The 13,549-nt window shown below is 50.3% G+C and overlaps 1 protein-coding gene across 2 annotated transcripts in view; it reads right to left on the bottom strand.

Annotated features, from left to right (window-relative positions):
• Window positions 1-12,891, bottom strand: part of PPP1R16A (protein phosphatase 1 regulatory subunit 16A) — a 53,597-nt gene extending 40,706 nt beyond the window's left edge. The window contains exons 1-2 of one of the 2 annotated variants that reach the window (XM_079984374.1): window positions 12,774-12,891; window positions 3,850-5,397 (exon numbers count right to left, since the gene is read on the bottom strand). In XM_079984374.1, the coding sequence (XP_079840500.1) occupies window positions 3,850-4,099 (250 nt within the window). In that variant the 5' untranslated portion in view covers window positions 4,100-5,397; window positions 12,774-12,891. Of the gene's footprint in view, window positions 1-3,849; window positions 5,785-12,773 lie in introns of those variants that run through there. The other variant, XM_079984373.1, reaches the window with a different exon arrangement.
• Between the last annotated feature and the right edge of the window lie 658 nt (window positions 12,892-13,549).

Raw genomic sequence — 13,549 nt, 5'->3', positions numbered from 1 at the left:
TGGACAGGCACAGCCAGGATACTCACCTCGCAGACCACTGAATGGGAAGGGGGGCATGGCAGAAAGAGGAAACTGGAAGTGCCAACCGGGTCTGGCTTCTAGTTTCTGCAACACACCAGCAAGTCTTATAGAAGAAAGGCAGCAAGCTTGGGAAGAAAGGCAGTGGAGTGGGGTGTTTTTTTTTTTGGGGGGGGAGGCAGGTCATTCAGTGGATAAAGATGCCACTGAAGAACCCAGGAAGATTCCACCAGTGGCGTAGTGTGGGGGGTGCAGGGGGGGCCTGCCGCACCGGGCGCAACATCTGGGGGGGCGCGCTCGCCGCCTCCGGAGTCGCCGAAGAGCCTCGGGCGCAGGCTGTAGCAGAGCCCCATGTCTCGCGGAACCGACGAGCTGTGCGCGCGTCCGGGCTGAAGGCGTCCGGCAGGCAGTGGCTCTCAGCGCTCACCGCGCGTCAGGGCCGCGGAGGGTGTGCCAGGCAGCCCCTCCTAACAGCCCCGCCGCCGCCGCCGCCGCCGCTGCAGCTGCTGGGCCATGTTGCATTTTCCTCGCCTCTCTGCCCTCCTCCTCCGGGCAAGCGGCGTCGTTTGGGCGGCAGCGCCAGCGGCAACTCGCCTCAGATCACCTGACACGGACCCGCCGCCGCCGCCGTGGCTACCTTACCGTAAATACCCCAGCCCAGGCAGCAGCAAGAAGAAGCTGGCAGCAGCCGCAGGTATGGGGTTAAGGGTGCAAATTACTTGCCTTGCCCCGGGTTAGGGGGCGCAAATTACTTGCCTTGCCCCGGGTTAGGGGTCGCAAATTACTTGCCTTGCCCCGGGTGCTGACAACCCACGCTATGCCGCTGGATTCCACTTCCTGGGAGAGCAGGGCAGCTTCAGCAGTGCTGGTCAACTAACCATTATGCTTTTTAAAATGTCAAGCACCTCTGTTGCTCTCCAGTAAAGCCCCTCCAGCATACACTTAAAACTTCCTTAAAATACGACGACAGAACTGTTTGGAGCAAATCATGGGCAGCCACAACTAGAGGCATTGGGCAACTCCATCCCCAGAAGCAGCCGGTCTTATGCAAGGCTTTCTGAACATCACAGAACTTACTCCGAATGTATCTCGGCAACTGTTTCATGGCAATCTTTATTTTCAAAGGATGCTTCCGAGGAGGTGAGATTTGCATGCGGTGAGACAGGCCTATGCACACTTCCAGGGTTTGCACACAGAACAAAGAGCATTAAAAGGATCCGAAACTCCTGCAGGCAGCCTTTAACTCCCTTGTTGCACAATCTTCTATTGTAAGTTGCAGAGAGAACTTAGTATCTTACCGGGTGGCAAACAAATGTTGCTCGTTAAAAACTGGCTTCTTGGATTAGTAGAGCTTCTGATTAAGCTACGAACCTGCACCCCCACAGCATCATTTGTCAGGGGTGGGCCCACCAGGGTGTTTGAGGCTGGGGGCAAGAAGCCCTTGGCTGAATCTTATCCCCTGGGTTTGCACCTGCTTCTTTCCCCTACATCTTTTCTTAGCATCCAAAGCCTCTTTCGTTTCACCTGGTAGATACTGCTTTCCTTGTTGATTCCCCTCAAAGCCAAGCTACAGCACACAAGCGACCCAAGTAGAAATATGTCTAGAAGTGTTTATGAAGCAACCGACTTCAGTAGGCTCTGATGATGAACTGAAATTCCAAAACAAAATAAAAAGATTCCTTCCAGTAGCACCTTAAAGACCAACTAAGTTAGTTCTAGGTATGAGCTTTCGTGTGCATGCACACTTCTTCAGATGTGTGCATGCACACGAAAGCTCATACCTAGAACTAACTTAGTTGGTCTTTAAGGTGCTACTGGAAGGAATTTTTTTATTTTGTTTTGACTATGGCAGACCAACACGGCTACCTATCTGTAACTGAAATTCCAAAAGAGTTTCATGGAGCTTCCTCCCTAGCAAGCAGGCTTGGATCGCAGCCCCAGCATTTTCCCTTCACCTTTTTAATCAGTGGGACTGAAATGGTTTTAAATTTGATTTCTATTTTTTTGTTGATGTTACATTTCTATTCTGCACTATTCCATTCCTCACTGTAGCATCACAACAACCCTGCGAGAGAAGCCAGGCTGACCGGATGATTTGCCCAAGGCCATCACACAGCGACCTTCACAGCCAAGTGGAGAGTTTCCTGCAGAACTGAGCAGGAGCAGCCTTTCGGATTCACAGACTAACCCCGCAATCCTGTGCATGTCTACGTGGAAGTAATTCTACTGAGCTGAGAGGGCCTTGTTCCTTAGGATTGCAGCCACAGACTGGAATCTCCGCTCCCTTATCTGGAAGTCTGCCCCTCTGGACACAGACAGGAATGTGCTCTACCAGTTCTGTGAAATTCACATGTTTACATGTTCGAGTCAACAATGGCTGCCACACTGGAATTACTACTGAGACGAGTGTGGAATTCTGAAAGAACAACTATCCTCCTTCTCACTTTGAGAGGGGCGGAATCATATGGCCCAGGATTGCAAGGGGAAGTAAAGGAACGGAGGAATTAGAGACTCCAAGGCTGAAGTAAAGGAAAGAGGGAAATTGAGGACCATCGGGATGGGGACTTTGGGAATGAAGGGAGGACCATAATGATACTGCTACGTAGGATTATAGAACTATAGGGTTGGAAGGGAGCCTCTGGGGTCATCTAGTCCAACCCCCTGCAATGGAGGTATCACAACTGAAGCATCCCTGACAGATGGCCGCCCAACCTCTGCTTAAAAGGCTCCAAGGAAGCAGAGTCCACCACCTTCCCAGCGAGTCCGTTCCACTGTCAAACAGCTCTTACAATGACAGGTGGCCACATTTGCATTTCTGCAACTATAACAGGACACACAGTGCTCCTAACCAGAGCCAAAGACAGAAAAGCTTACAACAACATGGGTTTTCGTTGTTTTGCACGTTGCTATAGCAGAATAAAGTTTTCTCGAGACACAACTCCTTATGGCTTGCCAGAATCCTCATTTTTCTTAGGTTTTCTAGCTCTTGCAGCAAAAGGGCTGGGAGGAAAACATGGGGAACAGACCACATTTCCCAGATTCATTATGCTTTCAACTTTCATAATTCCCAGACCAATATGCTAGGTTGGGGAAGGCTGACTAAGAGACTGAAATATGGTAAAAGTACCACCCTATTCTGCCTGGGTCAGACCCCACCTGGAGTCCTGTGTCCAGTTCTGGGCACCTCAGCCTAAGACAGATGTTCAACAAGCTGGAACATGTGTAGAGCAGGTTCTGGAAACCAAGCCTCAAGAGAAACTGTTGAGGGAGTTGGGAATGTTCAGCCTGGAGAAGAGAAGGCTGGGAGGCGATAGAATAGCCATCTTCAAATATCTGAAGGGCTGTCGCACGCAAGACGGCGTAAGCTGATTTTCTGAGGCTCTGGAGCAGGCATCCCCAAACTTGGCCGTCCAAATGTTTTGGGCCAAGTTTGGGGGTGCCTGCTCTGGAGGGTAAGAGCCAAACCAATGGATTCAAGTGATAAGAAAAAAGTTTCCGACTTAACGTCAGGAAGAACTTTCTGATGGTAACAGATGTTCAAGAGTGGAACGGACTCCCTGCGAAGGTTCATTGGGGATTTTTAAGCAGAGGTGGGATGGCCATCTGCAGGAGGGGTTTGACTAATAATAATAATAATAATAATTTATTATTTATACCCCGCCCATCTGGCTGGGCCTCCCCCAGGCTCCCTTCCGACTCACCAATTTTGTGACTCTCCGATTCCCCAGCCCTGCTGCCCGAGATGGCTGCAGCACCTGGGCGCCATGTGAACCAGGAGTTCTGCCACAAAGCTATATCCCCTCCCCACTGCCACTGGGCTCCAGCTCCTACCTTCTTCCACGTCATTGCGGCACGCGGCCTCCAGCAGCCGGATGTTCTCGGGGAACAGAACCCGCCTCTCCTTGCTGCTCCCCTTCTTCTTCTTCTCCGCTCTGGTCTTCTTGCCCTGCACGTCCTTCTCAAACTGCGCCCACTTCTTCAGCTGCTGCGTGCGGCGCTTCTGGGCGTGCTTCAGCCGCTCCTGAGTGCCCATCCGGCCCACTGCGGACATCTCGGCCAGCAGCTCCAAATGTTCCGCCATGGCTGACCAGGGGCAAGTCGCTCACTCTCCTTCCGCAGTCAAAGATGCCTCAGAAGCATTTGGAACAGTTCCACGTAGGGTGGGGAGGAAGGGGGCTTTAAGGAGCCCCCTTCAAGCATCACCAGCAAGGCTTCCAAAGAGCTCAGCCCAAAGGCAACGGCTTCTTACTGCTGTGCCGTGACCAGTTGCCAAGACTGTGACATCCCTGCTGGCAAAGGGAGAGTGTCCTCCATGGCCGACCCACCTGTTGGATGGGCAAAGTGGCCCTCAAAACCCGAAGCTGAGAAGTTGGGAGCCTCTCACCAGCAGGGTATCCATGCAAGTTATCTAATAACAAAAGCACGTAGTGCTAGATTCCCAAAGCTGGAAGAAAGAGCAGCCCTTTGCAAGACACTGTCAAGGGGTCTTAATGATGCTTGAGAGATATTTTCATCACCTAAACAGCTAAGGAAGCAGGGGCCAAACCTGGAGCCTGCGGGGAGGCATTCTGAGCCCTGTTCCAAGATCCATCCTCAACAATGCAACTAGCTCCAATCAAAGCACAGTTCAGATCATCTCTCCATTGAGAATAAAAGCAAAGCACAAATCCCTCCGTTGGTCTTTACTGGCAACTTCGAAACGGCAGCCTCTGTCCCTCTCCAGTCCAGAGTGCAGCAAGCTTGTTTCCAGGTGCACACCTGATGGTCATTACTACCGCTCAGGTTCTGATAGGAGTCTCATTACCCAGATAGCACACAGCCGGCTGTCTCCTCTGCTGACAAAGCGAAGGCCTCAGAATCTGGGGGCAAAGGGAGGCAGGTCTCTGCAGGCTGCCAACCCATTCCGAGGCACACGGGAATACCTGTGAGAGCTGCCCATGACAGCGCTGCCCAGCCACCCCCCCCCCAGGGCGCAGCTCAAAACCGACCCACAGATTCTGCTTCGATTCCAGCGACCCCCAAGCCGTCTCCAAAACCCCAGGCAGTTCTGCTCTTGCAGCTGTTTCAGAACAAGATCCTGTCTTGGCTGCTCAACCTCTTCCACGTGTTGCTGCGCGAACCTCCTTCGAAAGGAAAGCAGAGATGCTGGAGAGGCAGCGCGGAGGGTCCCTGTTTCCTGTTCTCGCTCCCAGCAATTTGTCTTGCCGCTGCCTCCAAACCTTCAGCTCTCCCCCTCTCGCTCTCTCCAACTACTCAGGAGCTCAGCTGAAGGAACCAGCTGGCAGGGTGAGCCCTGCTCCTCGATGGAGACTCCTCCCTCCGACAGCCTGCCACTCGGGCACTGGGCTGAGCTTCCAGCCAAGCACGCTCCAGGGAGTCCTGCAACAGAGGAGGAACAAGGAAGCCAATCAGAAAGAGGCATGCGGGCGACAGAGCAAAGAGGTGCCCAGCTCACCCTGCCGCTTCCCACCTCACACGGCGCTGGCGCTGCCCTGCCTTAATCCAGGATTAACCTACAATCAAAGTTTAAGCAAATTACTTGGGGTTTTGGCACTGGCCGCTCAAAGCCTCTTTCTCTTCTCTCCCTCTCCCTGCCCCGCCCCAGCAAAGCCTCTTGCCTTCAGCAACTTCTCTTCCCCTTTTCTGCCACCTGCAACCTAGCAGAGTTGTCTTCCTTCCCAGAACCCCCAAAAAATACTCATTGGGGAGCAACGCAATGGACTGGCCCAGGGATGCACACCGACGACACCCCCCAGCACTGTGCAAACAAAGCAGGAAGGAATAGAGCAGGAAGGAATAGACCTATGAGACCAGGTAGAGCAGGAAGATAAATAAATATAGCAGGAAGGAATAGACCTATGAGACCAAGGTTCAAATCTCCACTAAGCCATGAAGCTCACTGGGTTACCTTGGCCCAGTCCCTGCCTCTTGGCTTAACCTACCTTGCAGGGCTGTTGTGGGGAAGCAAATTATTATTTATTTATTTATTTATTTATACCCCACCCATCTGGCTGGGCTTCCCCAGCCACTCTGGGCGGCTTCCAAAAAAAATATTAAAATACCGTACTACATCAAACATTAAAAGCTTCCCTAAACAGGGCTGCCTTCAGATGTCTTCTAAAAGTCTGGTAGTTGTTGTTCTCTTTGACATCTGGTGGGAGGGCGTTCCACAGGGCGGGTGCCACCACCGAGAAGGCCCTCTGCCTGGTTCCCTGTAACTTGGCTTCTCGCAGTGAGGGAACTGCCAGAAGGCCCTCGGAGCTGGACCTCAGTGTCCTGGCAGAATGATGGGGGTGGAGACGCTCCTTCAGGTATACAGGACCGAGGCCGTTTAAATGCATGCCGCCTTGAGCAACTTGGGGATAAGTGCAATAAATATGCAATAGTAAAACAAATGAAAAACACGGTTGCCTTCCGGAAGAACAGAGGCCAGGGGATGTCCCCTGCTTGCCTTGGCAAATGTAAATGTGCTTTAAATGAGGCTTCCTGTCACCCGTATCAGCTAAGCAGGGGGAGGGGAGAAGTAGAGGAAGGAAAGGCCGCCTGCCTTGCACTTTGCACCCAGGGATTGAAGCAGGAGAACTTCTCTCAAATCCATTACCCACGGATAAAAAGCAATATTCACGTCTAAAGTTCTTGGAGCCCTTATCTTGTTATCTCCCATGACAAGGCCAGCACAACCATTTAGGTGCTGCAGGACAGGTTGGAGAAGGAGCCCAGTGGGGCTGGAGGTCAGCGGGTGACGTACGCTAACCTTGCTCAGCGTCCTGCTAGCTGCAGAGTTCTCTGGACCTCTCCATAGGTAGTAACAGAATCACGCAAAATAATCGTCGGCAAATGTTTATGGAAGAGAAGCTGCAAAGCAGGAAATTTCGTCCTCAGAACTGTCAGAATGCATTGGGCGGACAGGCAGGACGGAAGGATCCTCTACTGTTTTGTGCTTTTGTGATAGCTCAGCTGGTTAGAGTGTAGTTCTGATGATGCCACGGTTGCAGTTGACACTTCCCCTTCCACTGTCAAACAGCTCTTATTATGGTTGGGGTATTTAAACATCACCCAATAGCCAGTGAAGTGTGATTGTAATTTGGTACACGGTTGTAATTTGTATACTGGTCGCTGTTATTTCATTCTGCAATTCTGAATTACTTCCCGCCCCGCCCCCTTTTGTTACTTACTTGTTTTTTCAGGGTCTATATGTTTTTCTATGTAATAAAAATTCAGTTTTGAAAAAAGAAGGCTACAAACAAGGAAGCTCACTGACCCGAGTCCATTCCAACTCTAGGATTCTATAAGGAGTAAAAAAAAAATTATTTATCTTTTTACACGTCTTCCTTTTCTCCTAGTACCAAAGGTTCTGAGACAGTATAATTAATTTCCATATAGGATTTTATTTGCAATGTGATCTCCTTGCCCAGCCTGAAAGTGGGGAAGAAGCCTTTGCAGGTGCACAATCGCTTCTGGTTTAGCAACACACAGGTGCTCCGCTGATTATATAACAAGACTAGCAGTGGCAAAAAATATTGTGCCACTCGCGTTCGTCCCCCATCAGGCCAGTCCGTCAACACATCTGCTTCCCAGAACGCAGCACCCCAACCACGTGCAAGGCCTGAGCAGCCACGTAAACTGCCTGGGGCTGAGGAACAGGAACGCAGGAACTCCCCAGAGTCTTCCCAGAATAAGGAATGCAAAGAATGTGGCGTCACGCCTGGGAGCAATTCAACAGGCAAGGCTTCCACCACGCAACTTTCACTCAAGGACATCCAAACAAAAGCAGAAGCATTGCTCAACTAAGACTGGTCCTCTGCAGGGGAGCCAGCATCCGCTCTCCTCGGAGAATCACAGAATCTTCGAGTGGAAGGGTCTGTGAGGGTCATCTAGTCCAACCCCCTGCAAAGCAGGAATCCCAGCTAAAGCATCCATGACAGCTGGCCTTCCAACCTAGACAGCATCTTAAGAAGCAGAGACATCACTTTGCCAACAAAGGCCCGTATAGTTAAAGCTCTGGTTTTCCCAGTAGTGATGTATGGAAGTGAGAGCTGGACCATCAAGAAGGCTGATCGCCGAAGAATGGATGCTTTTGAATTCTGGTGCTGGAGGAGAATCTTGAGAGTCCCATGGACTGCAAGAAGATCCAACCTCTCCATTCTGAAGGAAATCAGCAGCCCTGAGTGCTCACTGGAAGGACAGATCCTGAAGCTGAGGCTCCAGTACTTTGGCCACCTCATGAGAAGAGAAGACTCCCTGGAAAAGACCCTGATGTTGGGAAAGATGGAGGGCACAAGGAGAAGGGGACGACAGAAGATGAGATGGTGGGACAGTGTTCTCAAAACTACCAGCATGAGTTTGACCAAACTGCGGGAGGCAGTGGAAGACAGGAGGGCCTGGTGTGCTCTGGTCCAGGGGGTCACGAAGAGGCAGACACGACTAAATGACTAAACAACAACAACAACATCTTGGTTGCCCTCCTCTGCACACCTTCCAAATTGTCAACATCCTTCTTAAATTGTGGTGCCCGGAACTGCACACAGGATTCCAGGTGTGGTCTGAGCAAGCCGTTACAGCAGTTCTCAGCATGCACTGCACCCCACCATGAGAGAGAGAGAGAGACCATTTTGCAATGCAAGCGGCTATGGCCTCCCCTGCACTCAAAGGACTAGGCTGGATTTGTCCCCATGAACCTGCCCTTCTTCCTGAAGGAGACAAAGAGTTCCCTCTCCACTCGCTCCAGAGATAGCTGGTGGGCACTTCCTCCTCTGCACTGTCATTTACCCATCAACACTAATCATTAAGCAGAGAGCACTTTTATTACCAGGTCTAATAAAACCGCCTATCTCGTAAAAACCTAATTCAGGCTTCCTCAAACTCGGCCCTCCAGATGTTTTTGGCCTACAACTCCCATGATCCCTAGCTAGCAGGACCAGTGGTCCAGGATGATGGGAACTGCAGTCTCAAAACATCTGGAGAGCTGAGTTTGAGGAAGCCTGACTTAATTGGTTAAACAATAAAGACTGGACCTGAACCAAACAAAACCAGCAGCTTCACACGGAGTTCACATTTGCCTCGCCCACAGCAAAGAGTCACTCTCTCGACAGCTCAGCTCCTCCACAGATGCATCTTCAAGACTGGTTGCTGTCAAAAAAACCCCAAAAACCTGTCCCTTCTCCTTGGGCAGTTACCTGGTCAAAGTTATTTCTGGTGGAGGAAATGTTCTGGGATAGTTTGTCCACCTTTGGCCCCCACCCTGCACTCAGCTCTCACCTGTGGTTCCCAGAAGCTGTCAGCAGGCGACAGCAGCCACACACTGGGAAACGGCTTCAACTGGCTGGCTAGACCAGGTGAGAGTAGCCGATGTGTCTCAAACCTTGTATGAATTAGGGACTTCTGCTGTGAGCAAAGACAGGGCCTGACAGACTGAGTGGACAAGATCAACAGTGGGTCCAATGGTCAAGAAGGCGGTTTCTGTACCTGCTTAGAGGGAAATGGAGGGGGCGGCAGGTGGGGTTTGTTAACCTACGAAGGCAGCCCATCCTGGAGATAGAAAACTCTGGTGATAAACCTCCACCATCTTGCACCTATACTCATTTATGAGAAAGGCTTTGGGAATAATCCCCGAGGAACCATCTGTACCCGCTGCCTTGCAGAACATCTCTGGGAGAAAAGAACACTAAGGAAGAATGCCTACATAAATTTGGAGTGGAGCTCCTAAAACAGGCCTTGTACGCCTCCTTCCAGAAACTCCTGCAGCCAAGCTGGTGCCAAACATCTTGCTGTGATTTCCTTTGGACCACATCAGTGAGGCCGAGAGGGGGGTCTTGCCATCTAGGCAACCCAGGACCTCCAGACACACTGCCCAGGGTTGAGCCCAGGCAAAGCCATTTTGGTGCTGGAAATGCAGCAAAATCAACGTGGGAGGCAGCAGTTACAGAACCAGGCATGTCCAAAGTCTGTTTTGGGGGCCTAATCCGGCCCGCCGGTCGGTTTAATCCGGCTCCTGTGGCAGTTTATTTCCTGGGGTAAAATCCTAAAAAAACCTTTGGTTGGTCCTTTGCTCAGCCCTCACGGCCCTTCACTTCATCAAATCTGGCCCTCTTTGAAAAATTTTTGGAAACCACTGGTCAAGCCAAGGACAGTCATAAGGAACAGGAGGGCAAAAAGGCACGACCCTCAAGCCCCTGGCTTCTGCGCTGTCGTGGAGCAGTTTGCCCAGATGTTAAATAGCTGTGTGCCAAGTGCTGGGCATTCAGGGAACACCTTTGCCAAACTGGCAAAACACAACTGGAGGGCACCACAGAATCACAGATTGTAGAGTTGTAAGGGACCCCACAGGTCATCTAGTCCAACCCCTTGCAATGCAGGCATCACAAGCTTGGCAAAGGCAGGGCTAGAGCGTCTGGCCAGAAGTGGGGAGACCCGGGTTCAAATCTCTACCTACAAAGCTGACCTTAGGCTAGCCGGTCTCAACAGGTTTGATAAGGAAGATAAGACGAGAAGTATGCGTGGCACACTGAGCAACTTGGGAGCCTTTTTAAAAAAACAAACCAGCGTGGTTCAATGAAGCACTACATCAGGGATCAAATCCAATCTCAGCCACGCCTTGTAGTTTGCAAGAACAAGGTGTCATTCAAGACACTGGCTGCTCAAGGAGCACAGAGTGTGCTGTTCTCATAACCCCTCGAATCACACACCTGCCTGGCTCTGGGCTGCCATACCTCTGCAGATCATGGGAAGGAAGGTCATGGGAGCCAGAAGGGTCGAGTGCCCTGCTTACCTACAGAGAACCATGAGCTGATAGGCCCTGCTATGGCAAAGGCAGGAAGGGAGGCAGTTGGGGAACCTGGAGGGAAATAGCATGTCTGAATGGAGAAGATGCAGGTGGAGAAAGAAAAGATGAAGAGGTGAAATCCGTTATGATTAAATGGGCACAAGATATAGGTCACAATATAATGTTTGAAGATTGGGAAAGATTGTGGAAAACTGATTTGAAATTTACAGATTGCTCTTTGCTGAAAGAAAATTACATGAAAACGATGCATAGATGGTATATAACACCAGTGCAGATAGGAAGAATGTATAAAACTGGTTCAAATGTGTGTTGGAAATGTAAGGAAAAAGAAGGGACCTTTTACCATAGGTGGTGGGATTGTAGCAAAATTAAAAAATTCTGGGAAATGATATACAATGATTTGAAGAAAATGTTCCAATTAACATTTGTAAAAAAGCCTGAAGCATTTTTGTTAGGGAAAGACCTGCCAAGGAAACTGAAGAATATTCATGTATGTGACAACGGCGGCAAGAGTCTTGATAGCACAAGGATGGAAGAATGAGGAAACACCGACCAAAGAACTGTGGCAAGAGAAACTGATGGATTAAGTGACACCCAAACTACGTGATAAGGACAACTGTGACTTTAAAGAAGAATGGGAACCTTTTACAAAGTACTTAAAGAAACAACAAAATGAACTGGACTCCTTGGCAGGTTTTGAACAAACATTCACAAACCTTTAATTGGTAATATATAGATTGATAAATTAAGGATATTTACAATTTTACAACATGCAGAGAATAACATGTGCTGAAAAACCAGAGAGAGGAGGTGAGAGAAGTCCAGGGGTGGGGTGGGAAGGTGGGTTTTCTTTTTGGGGGAGGGGGGAGGGAAAAAATGGGGGGGTGAGGATGTATTTTTGATAAAATGTTATGTTGAAATTCCGAATAAAAATATTCAAAAATAAAAAAGAGAGAAGATGCAGGTGGAGGATCAACGGGACGGGGAATTGACACAGAAAGCCCTCTGTACAGGCTCGCCAGAGTCACTTCCTGCAAGATGGCAGAGGGAAACATGCACCTCCAGACACACAGTGGACACAGCCGTCCACCACACACCCAGACAGAGAGGTTTTCTCCCTCTTCTATAGTACTGGAACTCAATTCAGGCCATTCAATGAAGCTGAATCACAGAAGATTCAAGATAGGTAAGAGTTGGAAACCCGGATATATAAACTAGACGCACACCCTCCAGCCCACCTGAGGGTAGTTTCAACAGGTGGAACGTTAGGCAATGCTTCCAAATGTCAAGATCAAGCACATAGCCCAGTTACGTTCTCCCCTTCACTCAGAGATAGCTTCCAACCCCACAAATCTAAACTTTAAACTGAGAAGATCAAGAGCAACTCAAACCAGCAAAAGTCGAGGATCCTTGGAATTGCCCCTGAAGGTGTTATGGAAGAGACAGCCTCTCTGGGGGCCCCTAGGTTAAGGGCAGAGGAGCTCTGACGCTTGCAAAGAAGGGTGCAAGGCCTGGCAGGAGGAAACTGGGCAAGAGAGCATGGGAGCAGGCAAGAAAGACGGTGTGCCCATGCACACAGGCGGGGGACGCACACAGGAGGCCAATCACTCTCCTCTCTAATTTCAGTGACTTAAGAAAACGGCACAGGGAGGCAGGGATTTGGGTGACATCTGTGAGCCTCTACTCAGCTTTTGGGGGAAAATGGCTGGCTTTCTGAGAGCTCACTTCTGCCGAAGTGCCTGAAGATTACAAGATCTGAAACAGGAAATTATAATTTTGTTCCTGGATCAACTTCTTTTGATGTGGAGTGTTGTGCAGAAGTCTTTCGAGGAGGCGGCAGAGGTAAAAGCGCAGAGTGTGCTATGCAACAAAAGGCAGGTCAAGCCAAGGTGTCTCTGTCCTCGTCCCCCCCCCCTCGTCCTACAACAACACACCAAGAGCTGCCTATGAACATTCCCAGTAAGTATTTTACCTGCCCCCCGTTGTGCAGGTGGTGGTCCTGCTCCTGGTGCTGCTGATCAGACTGAGGGAGCTCTCCCGGGCAGGCAGACTCTGGGGAGCCTTTGACTAGCAGCTCAGCACCACTTTCTCGCTCCACAGAAGCAGGTGGGTGGCACCCAGCTGCAAGGCTGCAGGCTGGAGGGAGTGGCCCCTGGGAACACCAGCCTCCGAACTAGGAATGCAAAGCGTACCTGGAAACAGGAGGCACTCAGCCAAAAAACTAGGCCAGAGTAGGAGGACTGCTGACATATGAAATATTTACACAGAGAGAGAAGCAGAGCAGGAAGCTGTTGCTCAGTGCGACACCTAGCAATTGCCGTCAAGGCTTACAAGACAGTGGTTTACAGAGAGGGCACGGCCGGGCGCTGACAACCCAGCCGGAAAAGAGGCAGGCAGCAGAGCCAAGGAGCTCCACGGATATAATCAGAAAAAAACAAAAGCACTTGAAGAAGGAAAGAAGGGAACCCCCAGAAGTACCTTTTTATTGGTCATCATTTACAGAAGCATCTAAAAACCTGGATCCTCTTGAGGTTTTTAGGGGCCTTCCCATGGTTGGGATTTAGTAAAGAACTGGCAGCAGCTGTGTTGAAGTGGTGGCTGTGGCAATTGAGTGTGGGGTGTGTGTGAAATGCTGATGTTCCCCCTGACTCGCCCTGTCTGCTCAGTCGCAGGGGCTCTTGTGGTTTCCAGAAACCAAAATCCAAAAGTGTTGCTGCAAAGCCTGGCTGTCACAGGACTGTTTGCATG

Source organism: Podarcis cretensis (assembly GCF_951804945.1).
Source record: "Podarcis cretensis genome assembly, chromosome: 7".
Taxonomy (NCBI): domain Eukaryota; kingdom Metazoa; phylum Chordata; class Lepidosauria; order Squamata; family Lacertidae; genus Podarcis; species Podarcis cretensis.
The sequence above is the reverse complement of the archived record's forward strand: the minus strand, read 5'-3'. Positions and strand labels throughout refer to the sequence as shown.